The sequence below is a fragment of the Mus caroli genome, chromosome 16 (assembly GCF_900094665.2).
Source record: "Mus caroli chromosome 16, CAROLI_EIJ_v1.1, whole genome shotgun sequence".
Taxonomy (NCBI): Eukaryota; Metazoa; Chordata; class Mammalia; order Rodentia; family Muridae; genus Mus; species Mus caroli.
Genome location: NC_034585.1, coordinates 45,224,684 through 45,239,669, shown reverse-complemented (window position 1 = coordinate 45,239,669; position 14,986 = coordinate 45,224,684). Strand labels below are relative to the sequence as shown.

The following is a 14,986-nucleotide window of genomic DNA, read 5'->3' as shown; positions in this document are numbered from 1 at the left end:
CACTTTGTAGACCAGGCTGGCCTCGAACTCAGAAATCCACCTGCCTCTGCCTCCCGAGTGCTGGGATTAAAGGCGTGCGCCACCACGCCCGGCTGGCACCAAGACTTTTTAAGGGCAGGTTTTAATAGGCAGGTTTTGTGGTGGTGTGTTCATTTTGGTCATTTGTTTTAAGACATATGGCCTCCACTGACGACATTCCATACGCAATTGAGGAAGACCTGGGACTTGATTTTCATTCAGTTGGAGATACGCCCACTACAGGAGGGGGCTAGATTTCATCCCCAGCTTCACAAAAACATGTCATGTGACCATAATGTCAAAAGAGTATAATGGCAACACCTACCTGCCTCAGCCCACGAAGTGTTGGGACTACAGGCTTTTGCTACCATGTCCTTTCAGTAAGCAAGATATTTAATATACTCTGCCTCTGCCTCCCAAGTGCTGGGATTAAAGGCACTGAGCCACCCTGTTAACCTTTTCTTAAAGAGAGTGGTGTTGCTCAGCCTTCCTATATGCTAGGCACAGGTCCTGCCCCCACCCCCTGTCCTTTAACCTCATTTTTTTTTTTTTAAAGTCACACTACTGTGGATCAGTGTCTTTGAACTTCTGTCTAGCTGTGGGGTGACAGCTTCCCGGTACCTTGCCCAATTCCCACCTTAAACAAAGCAGTGCACGGGGCTTAACAACTGAGATGAGTGAAATTTGAAAATCTCAGTGAGGTTTAAGAAGCTTGCCTGATATGGTAGTGTGTACCTTTAACCCCAACCCCAGGGAGGTAAAACTGGAGGTGTGTTGGTGGGCGGAGGGAGTAGAGGATTTCTGTGAGTTGGAGGCTAGCCTGGTCTAGAGAGCAGCAATGATCCTTGTATCAAAACTGTGTACTTTGCCAGGCAATCACAACAAAATCATAGTGTACCCAGACAAGAGAGGCAGCACCCGCCCTTAAGAACAGAGTTTGGCTGGGCAGTGGTGGTGCATGCCTTTAATCCCAGCACTCAGGAGACAGAGGCAGGCGGATTTCTGAGTTCGGGGCCAGCCTGGTCTACAAAGTGAGTTCCAGGACAGCCAGGGCTATACAGAGAAACCCTGTCTCAAAAAACAAACAAACAAACAAACAAACAAATAAATAATAACACCCTCCCCCACAAAAAAAAAAAAAAAACAACTGTACTTTATCTTGGCTTTCCAGAGTCTTACTTAGAAAGCTATCTCAAACCTACACTATTTTGGCCAGGATTCTGACATTGGATGATAGATACCTGGTGGTGTGTGGTCTAAGGTTGAAGAAGACACATTTGATTGCGTAGGGTAGTCTGTGATTGTCTCCTCCTCCTTAAAGGGGACCAGCGTTAAAATCACACTTTCTTCATCCAAGTTTTCCTCAGATTGGTTCTGCAAAGAGAAGCAGTGGCGGGTTTCTGCTGAATTCATTTACCATCAGAGTCTTGGTGTTGAAATACAGAAGACAACCTCAGGAAGCAGGTGGCTGGGAACTACCAAGCCACTGTGGAAGGGCTTTCTAAATGCTCAGAAAAGCAAGGCATCAATCAACTAGAGAGTGACACCTCCTGGAGGAAGTTCCTGAAGATTTGGTCCCCTCCCCTTCCTTCTCCTATGGAAATCTCAACACCAATACTTCCAAACTTGAAATAAGGATTTCTTTTTCCATTTGTATAGCGCCTTATCAAAGTTCCCCCAGACACAAATCCACTTCTGCTACCATAAAAAACAATGAGCTGGGGGTTAGGGGTGGGGACTAATGACAAAGGCCTTCAATCGTGCAGCACTTGGGAGGCAGAGGCAGGCAGATCTAGGCCAGCTTGGTCTATGGAACAAGTTCCAGGAGAGCCAGAGAAACCCAATCTCGAAAAAAAAACCAAAAAACAACCACAAACAACGATAACAACAACAAAAGCCAAAACAAACAAACGAACAAAACACAAAAAACAAGAACAAAAACCAAACTAAACCAAATGAAACGAACATGGTGAGGCCTAAAAGCAATATTGACAGGCTAGTGGCCCTTACCTGGCCCAGAATCACCCAATCTGAGATGGGGAAACCCACCAACTAGGCATTAGAGGTATTGGGAACTGGTTACTTCTCCTTAGGGGGGAAAAATGGCTACTTTATTTTTTAAATGTAAGTTATCAAAAATTTCCACTTAATTTTAGCTCACCTTCTCGGTAGATTTTAATCCTACCTTCAGCCTTCCTTGTCTGGGAGGATTTACTCCTTTAGCAAGGAAACAGTTTCATTTTACTCCCAGGAAATACATAGTGTCAAAAGTGGAGGGGGGGGGGGTTATCAAGCAGAGAGGGTTCCAAGATTGAGGCCTTAAACCCAGGCAGTTCCTCGGAAGCCAGACAGGAGCCCTAGACAAAATGAAAAAGAACTCCCAAGAGAAAACCAGTTCTCTTAGAGAATTAATTCTCTTACCTCGTTGAAAGTCTCCAGGCCGTAGTATGACATTTTCAGGCAGGCTTGTGAGAAGACAAAGGCAGCCGCTGAATGGATGCCGACTTCTTTTATAAGTAAATGACTGCTTCCTGTCTTCCTGTGGCCCAATTAAGCTCTTCCCCCTCCTCCTCTCTCCACCCTCTTCTCTTTGACAGTGATTTTATCAGTTCTCTGTCTCAGTAGATAATTGATAGCAAAAAGCTGAGTTCTTAAGTAAATCAAAAGCCGGCCGCACCTCCTCCTTTAAAAAAATAAAAAAAAAAAAAATTAAAAAATTTAGTCTCTTGAGCTTTGTCCTCCTGGCAAATGTCTATAACCTCTGTGCTCCGGATGCAGAAATAGCAGCAGGAGGGTCATGACCTAGAGTTCTGACTGGACGACAAAGAAGGACCCTCCCTCAGGGTGGTGGCGCATGGTAGTGATCCCAGTGCCTGGGAGGCTGAGCCAGGAAAGATGGAAACTTTAAACCTTCAAATTGGACGTTTTGAATCCCAGGACAAGACATGACAAGACAGACAAGAGACCTAGAAAAAGTGAAAAACAAACTTTCCCACTCCTTCTGTGTTACAGAGTGTCTAAAAAATAAATAAATAAGTAAATAAAATTAAAAAAAAAAAAACAAACAAAGAAAGAAAGGACAGCCTAAAAAAAAAAGTAATCTTGCCAGACCGGGCAACAGTGGCACACACCTTTAATCCCAGCATTTGGGAGGCAGAGGCAGGTGGATTTCTGAGTTTGAGGCCAGCCTGGTGGACAGAGTGAGTTTCAGGACAGCCAAGGCTATACAGAGAAATCCAGTCTTGAAAAACCAAAATAAGAAAAGAAAAAGAAGACTGGGTGTGGTGGCGCACGCCTTTAATCCCAGCACTCGGGAGGCAGAGGCAGGCGGATTTCTGAGTTTGAGGCCAGCCTGGTGGACAGAGTGAGTTTCAGGACAGCCAAGGCTATACAGAGAAATCCAGTCTTGAAAAACCAAAATAAGAAAAGAAAAAGAAGACTGGGTGTGGTGGCGCACGCCTTTAATCCCAGCACTCGGGAGGCAGAGGCAGGCAGATTTCTGAGTTCAAAGCCAGCCTGGTCTACAGAGTGAGTTCCAGGACAGCCAGGGCTACACAGAGAAACCCTGTCTCAAAAAAATAAAAAAAAAAAAAAGGAGTGAGCCAACAATTTTAAAAAAATAAAAGAGAAAAGAAAAAAAGAAAAAGTAATCTTTAATTTATTGAGGAATTGTCTGGAAATCTAAATTACGAAGCTGTACCTATCTCCTGAATCCTTTCTTTGAGGGTGTGTCCCAGGAATCTGTATTTCCATGATTCCCTCGGGTGTTTCTTGACAGTCTAGTAACACTGGTTCTAGAGGTAGGCCGATAATAGCAGATAACCCTGGCTCCTTCCTTTGTGGGAGAGAAACTGAATAATGTCCAGGGACTTAAGGACAGGTAAGGACTCTTCATTCCCACGTGGGGACTATATTCCTGCTTTGGATGATTAAGAAAGGCGACCTAGTTGCCTAAGGTTTGTGGTATTTGAGACAAAGCCCAGGTTGTCCTTCAACTTCTTCTTTTTTTTTTTTTTTTTTTGGTTTTTCGGGACAGGGTTTCTCTGTGTAGCCCTGGCTGTCCTGGAACTCACTTTGTAGACCAGGCTGGCCTTGAAACTCAGAAATCCGCCTGCCTCTGCCTCTGGAGTACTGGGACTAAAGGCGTGCGCCACCACGCCCTGCTGTCCTTGACCTTTTGACAGTGCTTTTGCCTCAACCTCCCAAGTACACCGATCACCTGTAGGGGCCTCTCTGCCCCATTCGCATGCTAGAGTTCTTTCTGAGTGAGACTTTCTGATGGTACATATGTGCATACATACAGGAAGACATCTATATGTAAAATTAAGTTTAAATTGGAATTTAAAAGACAAACAACTGTGCTGGAGAGATGGCTCAGCAGTTAAGAGCACTGACTGCTCTTCAGAAGGTCCTGAGTTCAAATCCTAGCAACCACAATGAGATTGGAAGACAGCTACAATGTCTTAGATATAGTAATAAATAAATCTTTAGTGAGCAGAGCAGACTGGAGCATCAAGTAACACCTTCATTCCCAGCAAACCACATGGAGGCTCACAACCATCAGTACCACTACGGTGACTCATATGCAGAAAATAAATAGATTTTTGTTTTTGTTGTTTTGCTTTTCGAGACAGGGTTTCTCTGTAAAGACCTGGCTGTCGTGGCGCTCACTCTGTAAACCAGGCTGGCCTTGAACTCAGAAATCTGCCTGCCTCTACCTCCCAAGTGTAGGAACTAAAGGCGTGCACCACCACCGCCCAGCATAAATAGATCTTTTTAAAAAACAAAATAAAAAACAACCTTTTCACTAAAGCTAAGTGTGGTGTTACACACGTTTAAGCTCAATGGTTGGAAAGCCAAGGCAGACCGCAGCCTGGTCTATATGTAGAGTACCAGGTCAGCCAAAAGTGCACAGTGAGACCTGTCTGAGACACACAAAATTAATAGTTCAGCCAGGTGTATAACATTAAAGCTGCATGATCCCCTTCTAGGGCACTACATCAGCACACACAGGGCAGGACAGACAACCAGGGAATGTACGAAATGCTTGGGTTAATGTGACTGGGCAGTGGAAACACTCAAAATTTCTTTTTCTTCTTGTTTAAAAAATAATAATAAACCAGTCAGGCATGATGTCACACGTCCTTAGCTTTAGCATTCAGGCAGGAAGCAGAGGCCAGCAGATCCCTGAGTTTGAAACTTCTCTGGGCTACCCCACCAAGTTCTGGTCCAGTCAGGGTTATCCTGTTGGCTACAGCTGAGACCTTGTCTCAAAAACAAACAAAATCCTAACAAAATTTTTTCCTTTATTTATTCAATTTCATAGTCTTACATTTATTTCCTTCTGCTTGTTTTTGGATCATTTTGTTCTTTCTAAACAAACAAACAAACAAACACCCAAAGCAGCAGCAGCAACAACAACACAAAAAAAGCAAACAAACAAACACAGAGCAAGCATTACTTTCAAGCCTCATGTAGCCCCGTCTGCTCAGTTTGCTAGGTGGGTCACCCTGAGATCTTAGTTGTTGTACCTGGCTGAGAGGCTGGAGAGATGACTCCGTGGTTACGAGTACTCATGTCAAAGACTGGGGTTCGAATCTCAGCACTTACCTGGTGTCAAGTCCCAAGGAATCCAACACCCCAGGTAAATATCACCAGACTAAAGTGAACAAGGACAAAAACAAACAAACACAAACAAACAAACTAGCAGCAGCAGCAGCAGCAGCAGCAGCAGCAAAACTTTCCTGGAAAGGCAAGCCAGCCAACTTGGAGAAGAACAAGGGCAAACACAGAAAGAAATGATTGACGAGATGTGGGACTACAGCGATCTCATGCACAACTGTCGGTCAAGACTGGTTAAGTAGAACAGAAAAATAAAAAAATAAAAAATAAATAAAAATTTTAAAAAGCTTTCTTTCTTTTGGGGAGGAACAGGTCTCACTGTATACCCCTGACTGGCCTGGCACTTGATATGTACACCAAACTAGCCTAAAATTCACACAGTTCTGCCTGCCTTCCTCAGTACAGCTGGGATTAAAGGTAAGACCCACTCCCAGATAACAAGAGCCCACTTAAACTAGGTGGGGCAGCTCAAGTCTTTAATCCTAGCACTAGGAAGACACAGGTGGCAACAAGTTCAAGGCCAGAATGGTTTGTATAGTTTACAGCAGGCAGGGTTACACGAGAAACCCTCCTAAACACCTCTGGTTCTCCTTTCCCACCCCTCAAAAAGGGTAAGATTTGGAGTTGGGAATGTAGGACTGATAGAATGTTTGCCAAGTGCACACCAAGTTTTGAGTTTGGTTCCCAGCAACAATGATATAATAAAAGTGAAAATGGCCGCTAGAGATGCGGCTTATTAGTAGGCTGCTTTCCCAGCATGCACTTGGCAATGGGTTCATATGAGAGAGATGAGGCAAGAAGTCTGAAGGTGCAGAGGACACAGCATAAGACCCTTGATCTGGAAGTAAAGGGAAGCAGTGTTAGCTGCAAGGGGATCTAAGCAAGGATGGAGAAGAAGGTGGGAGCAGAATTAACCAACTAAGGGGGTATAAAGAAGACCTGTAGACAACTACTACATTCAAGTCTGTCTAAATAAAAAATAAAACCCTTAACCATAACTGAGTCAGGTGGTGGGGGCATACACCATTGATCCCAGCACTCAGGAGGCAGATGCAGGTGGGTCTCTCTAAGTTCAAAGCCAGCCTGGTCTACATAGTGAGATGCTTCAAACAAAACCAACCAACCAAACTAAAAACATAACTTTTTCTCCCCCAAATATAACAGGGTCTTTCTATGTACCCTTGCCATCCTCTGCATCCCAAGGGCAGGATTAAAGACTATCTTTATTATATTAAAATCTACCATGCTAGGCTAAAAACATAATTTTTTAAACTTGATTTCTGAGGTCTATAGGGATGCCCTGGTGGTTGAGAGCATACCAAAGTTGGATTCCTAGCAATCTTGTTGGGTGTGGGTCATGATCATCTATGTGTGACTCCAGCTCCTGAGGATCTAACACCTCTAGACTCCAAGAGAGCCAGCTTAGACAGACCAACAGAAAGACAGACAGACACACACACACACAAATAAAAAATAGATATTTAAAAATGAATATAGCAGGATATAGTGGTGATACAGACCTTTAATCCCAGCACTCTGGAGGCAGAGGCAGATGAATCTCTAAGAGTTCGAGGAGAGTCTGGTCTATAAGGTCACCCAAGATGACATAGTGAGATCTGTCTCAAAGAAATAATACATTGAGTTCTTGGCCTGGTTATGTTCTACAATGCACACCTAGCATACATAAGGCACCAAGTTGGATCCCCAGCACCAGAAAGAAAGGAAGAAAAGAAAGGAAGGAAGGAAGGAAGGAAGGAAGGAAGGAAAGAAGGAAGAAATAGAAGGAAGAAATGGAAGGAAGGAAGGAAGGAAGGAAGGAAGAAAGAAAGAAAGAAAGAAAGAAAGAAAGAAAGAAAGAAAGAAAGAAAGAAAGAAAGAAAGAAAAGAANGGAAGGAAGGAAGGAAGGAAGGAAGAAAGAAAGAAAGAAAGAAAGAAAGAAAGAAAGAAAGAAAGAAAGAAAGAAAGAAAGAAAGAAAAGAAAAAGATAAAAGGAGGAAGGGAGGGAGGAAGGGAGGGAGGGAGGGAGGGAAATGAGCCATTCACTCTTTTTTTCCTTTCTGTATTTGGAGCTTTTCTTCAGGATGTTTCCTATGAAAGAGAACAGTTTGTTAAACAGACTAGAATACAAAGATGAATTCATGTCTCCTTGAAGTAGCTGAAGTTTGGTGTTAAGAATTCCTAGGTTGGTTCTGGCACTGTAGCTCACCTGGTGCTTGCCTTAGCACGAATGAGGGTCTGGCTTCAATCCCCATCACCTTGCAAAGCAGGTGTGCTGGAGGGCAGCTTGTAGTGACAGACACCTGCTATCTCAGTGCTGGGCAGGTCAAAGTATGAAGTTCAAAGTCGTACTCAGCTATGAATCCAAGTTCCACATCAGCTTGGGCCAAATATAACAGGAGAGCCTATTTCAAAGTAACAACAACCACATAGATTAGGCTAGGGATATAGTTCACTGGTAGAGATGGTGCACACCACTGTTTCTAAAGCACTTGACGGTGTTAAGCACTGTTAAGATTTGCTTAAATTTCACCATTTTTAGTGTTTATCATTAGTTCTTTAAATTTGCATTAGTGGGCTGGAGAGATGGCTCAGCGGTTAAGAACACTGACTGCTCTTCCAGAGTTCAAATCCCAGCAACCACATGTTGGCTCATAGTTATCTGTAATGAGATTTGATGCCCTCTTCTGGTGTGTCTGAAGATAGCTACAGTGTACTTACATATATATAAATAAATCTTTAAAAATAATAATAAAATAAATTTGCATTAGTGAGCATTCCTGATAACCATTTTTCTAATAGGCAAAGATGGTTTTCGGGGGAGTAACTTGAGTACCCAAATAGCAGCTGTTAGGTTCTCCCTTACAAGTCTGGATGCCTTGGGCAAAAGGACAGATAGACAGATAGTTTCCTCTTAGGCCAGCACCAGTCATTTAGGAACATTCCATGCATACCTTGAGACAACTGAAGAATGTTTGCTGTTTGTCTGGTTTCTGACTGCTGGCAGTCTAAGCTTGAAAAAAAAAAAATTTTTTTTTTTTTTTTTTTTTTTTTGAGGGTCAGATAAGGCTGGCTTGGAACTCACAGAGATCTTCCTTCCTCTGCCTTCCGAGTATTGGGATCAAAGCCAGCTGGAAACAGTTGGTTCTAGACTTGTCCTGTCTGATGGTTTCTAGATGACTCTGGAATCATTTCTGCCTGGCCAGTGGAGAAGCACTGACCTGATGATACCCTAGCAGATGGATGCCTGGCATTAAGACGTAAAGTTATGACTGGTCCAAGACACAAGCTTCAATCACTGGGATTGCTGCTAAGAGACAAGACTGTGATTGGCTCAAATAAATGGCTATGCTTATTGCAAACAAAGGACTGTGACTGGCCAAACCTCTTCCTCTCAGGAAAACTAAGCCAGCTTCCCTGGTTCAGTGACTCAGCTGGAAGTCACTTTGCTCTTGTATTGCCTCATCTTGTGTTACAAAACGTTTTTTATGAGGTGGAAACTCGCTATGTAGCACAGTCTAGACTTGAAGCATTGATCCGCCTTGGCTGACTTGATCCTGTCTTTTAGTCTGGGTGACTGCCCTTGGAGATATCCGTTTCCTCTAGCCTCTGACTGGTTCTTTTTGTTGTTTCTATTTTGTTTTGAGACAAAGTCTCAGGGAGCTTAGATTGACTTACTATGTAGCAGAGACAAAGGGTGAACTTCCACTTCTGCCTTTGCTTCTCAGGAGCTGGGATCACAGGTATGTGTCACCACATCCAGTTTATGCACCGAAAGGGACCAAACCCAGGGTCTCAGGGATGTTAGATGGGCACTCTAACCATTGCACTACATCCCTCTTCCCCTTGACTTCTTTGCTTGTTGATGTGGGGCTACAGCCTCTTGACTGCCTGTTTGCTTTGCCCACAAGGATCCCAGCCTCATAGTCCTTGAGGTCAGGGCCCTCTAACTGCCAGTCAATCTTCTTGGAAGTTCTAGCCTGCTGGCTTATAGTAATTAAGTGCCATAACCTAGTTGCATTATTTCAGGGTCTGTTACCCACCCACCCCCAACTGATATTATGGTCTAATGCTATAACTGCCTCACCTGTGGTCACAGAACAGTCTCAGTTGTGCTATGCCCCTTTCCAGCACATTCCTGATAGACCTTCTCAACACTTCATCCTATGATGCTGTGCAAAGAACAATCCCTTCACAGATGTCACCTCACTTACCATCTCCATCCCTGTAGGCCTGTTTTCTTCAGCCTCATCACTCCTTCATCCCTCCTTTGCCTTTGAACTTGAGTGTTTCTATTTGGATCAGCATTGGTTTCACAGTGGCTAAGGATCATCTTGGCACTGACTCTGTCTCATCTCCTAGGATTCTTGCTTCAATGCTATGTCCTGAGCCAGGAGAAACTTTTTGATGGGATGAATTATTTTTATTATTATTATTTTTTATTTACTTTAATAAATAAGTACACTGTAGCTGTCTTCAGACAAGAAGAGTATGTCACATCAGATGTCATTATGGGTGGTTGTGAGCCACCATGTGATTGCTGGGATTTGAATTCAGGACCTACGGAAGAGCAGTCTGTGATCTTATCCTCTGAGCCATCTCACTAGCCCAATGGGATAAATTCTTTTTTGTTGTTGGTTTTTTTTTGTTTTTGTTTTTGTTTTTTTGAGACAGGGTTTCTCTGTATAGCTCTGGCTGTCCTGGAACTCACTTTGTAGACCAGGCTGGTCTCGAACTCAGAAATCCCCCTGCCTCTGCCTCCTGAGTACTGGGATTACCGGCGTGCACTACCACGCCCAGCTCTTGGGATAAATTATTGATGGTCCATTACTATACTAATAGATTAGTTGCCCTCCGGCTATGTTGGGGATTGTTCTCCTAACTCCTGCCTGCAGGTCCTTTGGTGTATCTCCGCTTTCCTCTTTTCCCAGCCCAGAATTTTCTGTTATTCAGGACCTCATCCTGAAGAGAACTTAGAAATGTGTGTGGGTGTGTGTGCATGTATGTGTACCTGTGTGCTTGCACACCAGAGTGTCATTACGTCACATAAAATAACATTACATATACTATAACCAGGCAAGTTTTAACTCGTGATTTTTTTTCCCCCTACCTCCAGAGTGGCTGAAATTATAGACCTGGGCCACAAGGCCCAGCTAAGAATCACTTTTTTGTTTGTTTGAACTTTCTGCCTCTGGTGCCTAGTTCATTGTTGATTACTGTCAGACTTAACCCCACCCCCACCATTTATCAGTTTCCAAGTTAACTTCTATTCATCTTGGGCACTCACACACATGGTGCACAGCCAGACATGCAGGCAATACACTTATGCATGTAAAAAAAATCCTAAAAAATTGTTTTCTAATTTTCTGGGATTTTTGTTTGTTTAGTTTATTTTTTAAAATTTTTTTGAGATAGGGTTTGTGTAGCCTTGGTTGTCCTGGAACTCACTCTGTAGACCAGGCTGGCCTCNAACTCAGAAATCAGCCTGCCTGCCTCCCAAGTGCTGGGGATTAAAGGCGTGCACCACCACACCCAGTTCTAATTTTCTGTTTTTTAAATTAAAAGCCTAATCTCATTATTTTGTGTGTCTGTTTTGCCTGTTTGTATCTGTGTGCACCACATGTGTGCTTGGTGCCATAGAGGTCAAAAGATGGTGTAGATTCTCTGGAAATAGAGTTATGGATCGTTGTGGGCCTCTATATAGGTGCTGTGAACCAAGCTCTAAGCTTCTGGCACTAGGATGGCAGCTGCCTTGCAATCCACATGTTTTCCTGTTTTTCAAGGCTTAGCATCTTCGTGGCTTTAGGTACACTTCCTTCATGGGTTCTTCAAGAAGCACCTGGAGAGATAGTGGCTGAGGTAATATGGTCATGTGGGTGCCACCCAGTAGACCCCTCCAATCAGCATAGGAAGCCTGAAACTTCTCCATTAGAGTTGTACCACCTGCAGTCGCTACTAATTCAGAGTGTGTGTGTGGGAGGAGCATGATGAGTCCTCCGTTATGCACACACGTGGAAACTGTTACCGATGTTCTAGAAAGGGTATTTCCAGTTTCTTGGAATCTTAATTAAGGAATCAAAGAAGAACACACAGACTGCACAATAAGGAAACTTTATTCAAAACTGAGTGATGGTTACAATCAGATATGGTGCAAGTCAACAGGAGTTTGAAGAATTAGGCAAGAGTTACTGTTTGGGACTTCTTTTTTTTTTTATTTATAAAGTTTATTTTTTTATATTCTAACTTATTTAGGGGACTTCTTATTGTATGTGTTTGACTACATGTGTCTTATGCATGACAAATGTGTCTGGTTCTGGGGAAGTCAGAAGAGGGTATCAGATCCCCTGTAACAGGAGTTACAGGGGGTTGAGAGCCACTAGGCAGGCACTGAGAATCTAATCCTGCTTCTCTAGAAGAGCAGCTAGTGCTCTTTTTTTGTCTGTTTGTTTTTTTGAGACAGGGTTTCTCTGTATAGCATCGGCTGTCCTGGAACTCACTTTGTAGACCAGGCTGGCCTCGAACTCAGAAATCCGCCTGCCTCTGCCTCTCAAGTGCTGGGATTAAAGGCGTGCGCCACCACACCCGGCTGCTCTTAACTTCTTACCCATCTCTCCAACGTAAATTTCTTTATTTTGACTGGCAGGTCTGGACTATGTTATGCCTTTGCTCAAATGCACATTCTTTCCCAGGATGCAAGCCCAATTTTGCATAGCCATAAGGTGAGAAATTAGATTCTCTTCTAAAAGTTCAATCAAATAACACAATCTTACTTATTGCATAGTCACCCAAAATGGATTCAGGCTGGATTAGCACACTACCTTTCCTAAACCCAGGTATGTCCTAGAATACATTTAAGTAGTCTCAGAGAAAGGGGAGTTAGTTACTGGAAGTGTCTACAAGGGAGCCGTTCGACTGTTTGCTGCAGGGAGCACATACATACTTGACAGACCTAGTGGGGAAACCCCCACCCAATTCCCGATTCGGTGTGCACCCAAAAAATCATGAAGGACTATCATCTCTTGATGTAATTACATGAGGACGTTTAATTACGGAGCTCCAGACCGACATGCATCCCACACAGGAGATAATGGATTTCAGCCACGAGGCTCGAAAGCTAGGGGTTTTTTTGGGGTAAGGGGCTTAGGGGTGTGGAATTCAGCATAGCAACACACTATTGGCTTATTCAAACATCAGCAGAAAAATTACATGTACGCGCAGGGTGTCAGAGTTCTGTGAGTTGTTGACTCAGTTCGAATAGTCACATTCCCCTTTATCTTATGCTCAAGCTGTTCCCAGGAATATTTTAACTATGGGGTATACCCAGGTTTGTTTTTCTTTATTCTCAGCCCCAGGCAGCCTCTAGGCTCACAAACAATCAGCAATTTCTGAGTACTTTATATGACTTACAGGTCTTGAAATTTCATCTTTCTTTTATACTTACAAAGGTGGGCATGCTAGGTGCATTAGATGAGGGGTGTGTGAACAACCTGAGACAAGTGAAATCCCAAGTTGCTAAGCCTCCCAGTGCTTGCCTGGCTCAGAATGAAGCTGGGCTAAGTCTTCCAAGGTTTACAGGAAGATGTGCAAGGACAACCTCAGATACACTGCCAGCTTCAGCACCAGCAAGGGAGCTGCAGGGCCAAAGAGCATCAAGGAGATCAACAGAATTCAGGCAGAGTCAGAGCTGACAATCTTGGAGGTCAATGCTGCAAAAAATTTCAGGAATAGGGACACGAGTGAAAGTGGACACTGGCAACGTATTGACAGAGCCTCTCTGAAAATGAAGGCTAGGATGGGATGTCGTCCTATGTGTCATTCCAGCAGCATTGCTGTGGCTTGTATGACAATGTCCATTGTAGGTTCCTATGTTGAAATACTTGGTCTGGAGTTGGTACTGCTATGTGGGTAGGTTCAGAAGATGTACCTTTGCTGGAAGAAGTGTGTCACTGGCAGGGGGAGAGGCAAAGTTTGAGCTCTTAAAAGTTCCCCCTCTCTGCTTCCTCCTTGCAGTCCAAGATACACACTAATTCTGTTCTGCCTGTCATGGACTCATATCCCCCCTGGAACCATAAACCCCAATAAACCCTTTCTTCTCTAGGTAATGCCTGTCATGGTGTTTTACCACAGCAACAGGAGAGTAACTGCTACAGGTGGCTACTGCTTTAGAGCAGACAGTACTGCAGGAAACAACACACAAGGGTGCTGTGGAGGGAGCAGGGAGGCAGCAGGACAGAGGCACTAAAGAGACAAGAGTGGCATCAGCTTTCTCGGATGGCAGGAGCTGAAGCATGCAGACTCTGCTAGAAAGAAATGGAGGGGAGAGAAGATTCCATAGAATGTGGCTTAGTGTCCATCCTTATGTCCTTGAAGGAAACACAAGGATATCACATATGCTAACCTATACCTCCCTCCCTGTCTCTCCCCACACCCTCACACACACATACATACATACATACTCATTCCCAATGCAGGGCTTCTCTGTGTTGCTCTGGATGTCCTGCAACTTTCTCTATAGTTCAGGCTGGTCTCAAACTCATAGATCCACTTGTCGCTCCCTCCCAGGTGCTGAGATTAAAGGCATGCACCATCATACTTGGGTAACACCCATATTTTGAGTAGGACCAAGTTTGGAAGAGCACCTTTCACAGAAAGAGATGGTATCAATCTCCAAATAAGAATGTAGAAGTAAATGAAGTTTCCTTCAGCCATCCTCTAAGGCCTCAACAAGGCATTCCCAACGCCAACACACACTAAAATCCATGGGACCCCCACCATCCTGTTAGTATAGGACATAACGGACACTGCTTTCCTGAGCTCAGGCTAGACACTGGTGTTTGCACTGCCCTTCACAGTGTGGTCGGGAACAGAAAACATGACTGTCATTCTCAAGGCCTAAAGGGCTCTATGGTGGCTTAAATAAGAAAGGTCCCCATAAGCTCATATTTGAAGGTTTAGTTATTAGTGACACTACTAAGGACTAAGGTGTGTGGCCTTGTTGGATAAAGTGTCACTGGGGGTGGGGCAGGGCTTTGAGGTTGCAAGAGACCAAGACAGTCTCAGTGGGGCACTCACTCTTCCTTCTGTCCTAGGATCTGGATGTAGAACCCTTAGCTTCTTCTCCAGTACCATGTCTGCCTGCATGCCACCATGCTGGAAATGGACTGCATTTCTCAAAGTATCTGAAACTGTAAGCAAGCCCCAATAAATGCTTTCCTTTATAAGAGTTACAATGGGGGGGGGGGAGCTGGTGAGATGGCTCGGTGGGTACACCCAACTGCTCTTTCGAAGGTCCGGGATTCAAATCCCAGCAACCACATGGTGGCTCACAACCATCCGTAATGAGATCTG

The 14,986-nt window shown here is 44.0% G+C and overlaps 1 protein-coding gene across 1 annotated transcript in view; it reads right to left on the bottom strand.

Annotated features, from left to right (window-relative positions):
* The window catches only part of Dppa2 (developmental pluripotency associated 2), a 10,426-nt gene extending 7,722 nt beyond the window's left edge, over window positions 1–2,704 (bottom strand). The window contains exons 1-2 of the mRNA XM_021185497.1: window positions 2,440–2,704; window positions 1,260–1,392 (exon numbers count right to left, since the gene is read on the bottom strand). Coding sequence (XP_021041156.1) covers window positions 1,260–1,392; window positions 2,440–2,472 — 166 coding nt within the window. The 5' untranslated portion in view covers window positions 2,473–2,704. The remainder of the gene's footprint in view (window positions 1–1,259; window positions 1,393–2,439) is intronic.
* Window positions 2,705–14,986: the final 12,282 nt, after the last annotated feature.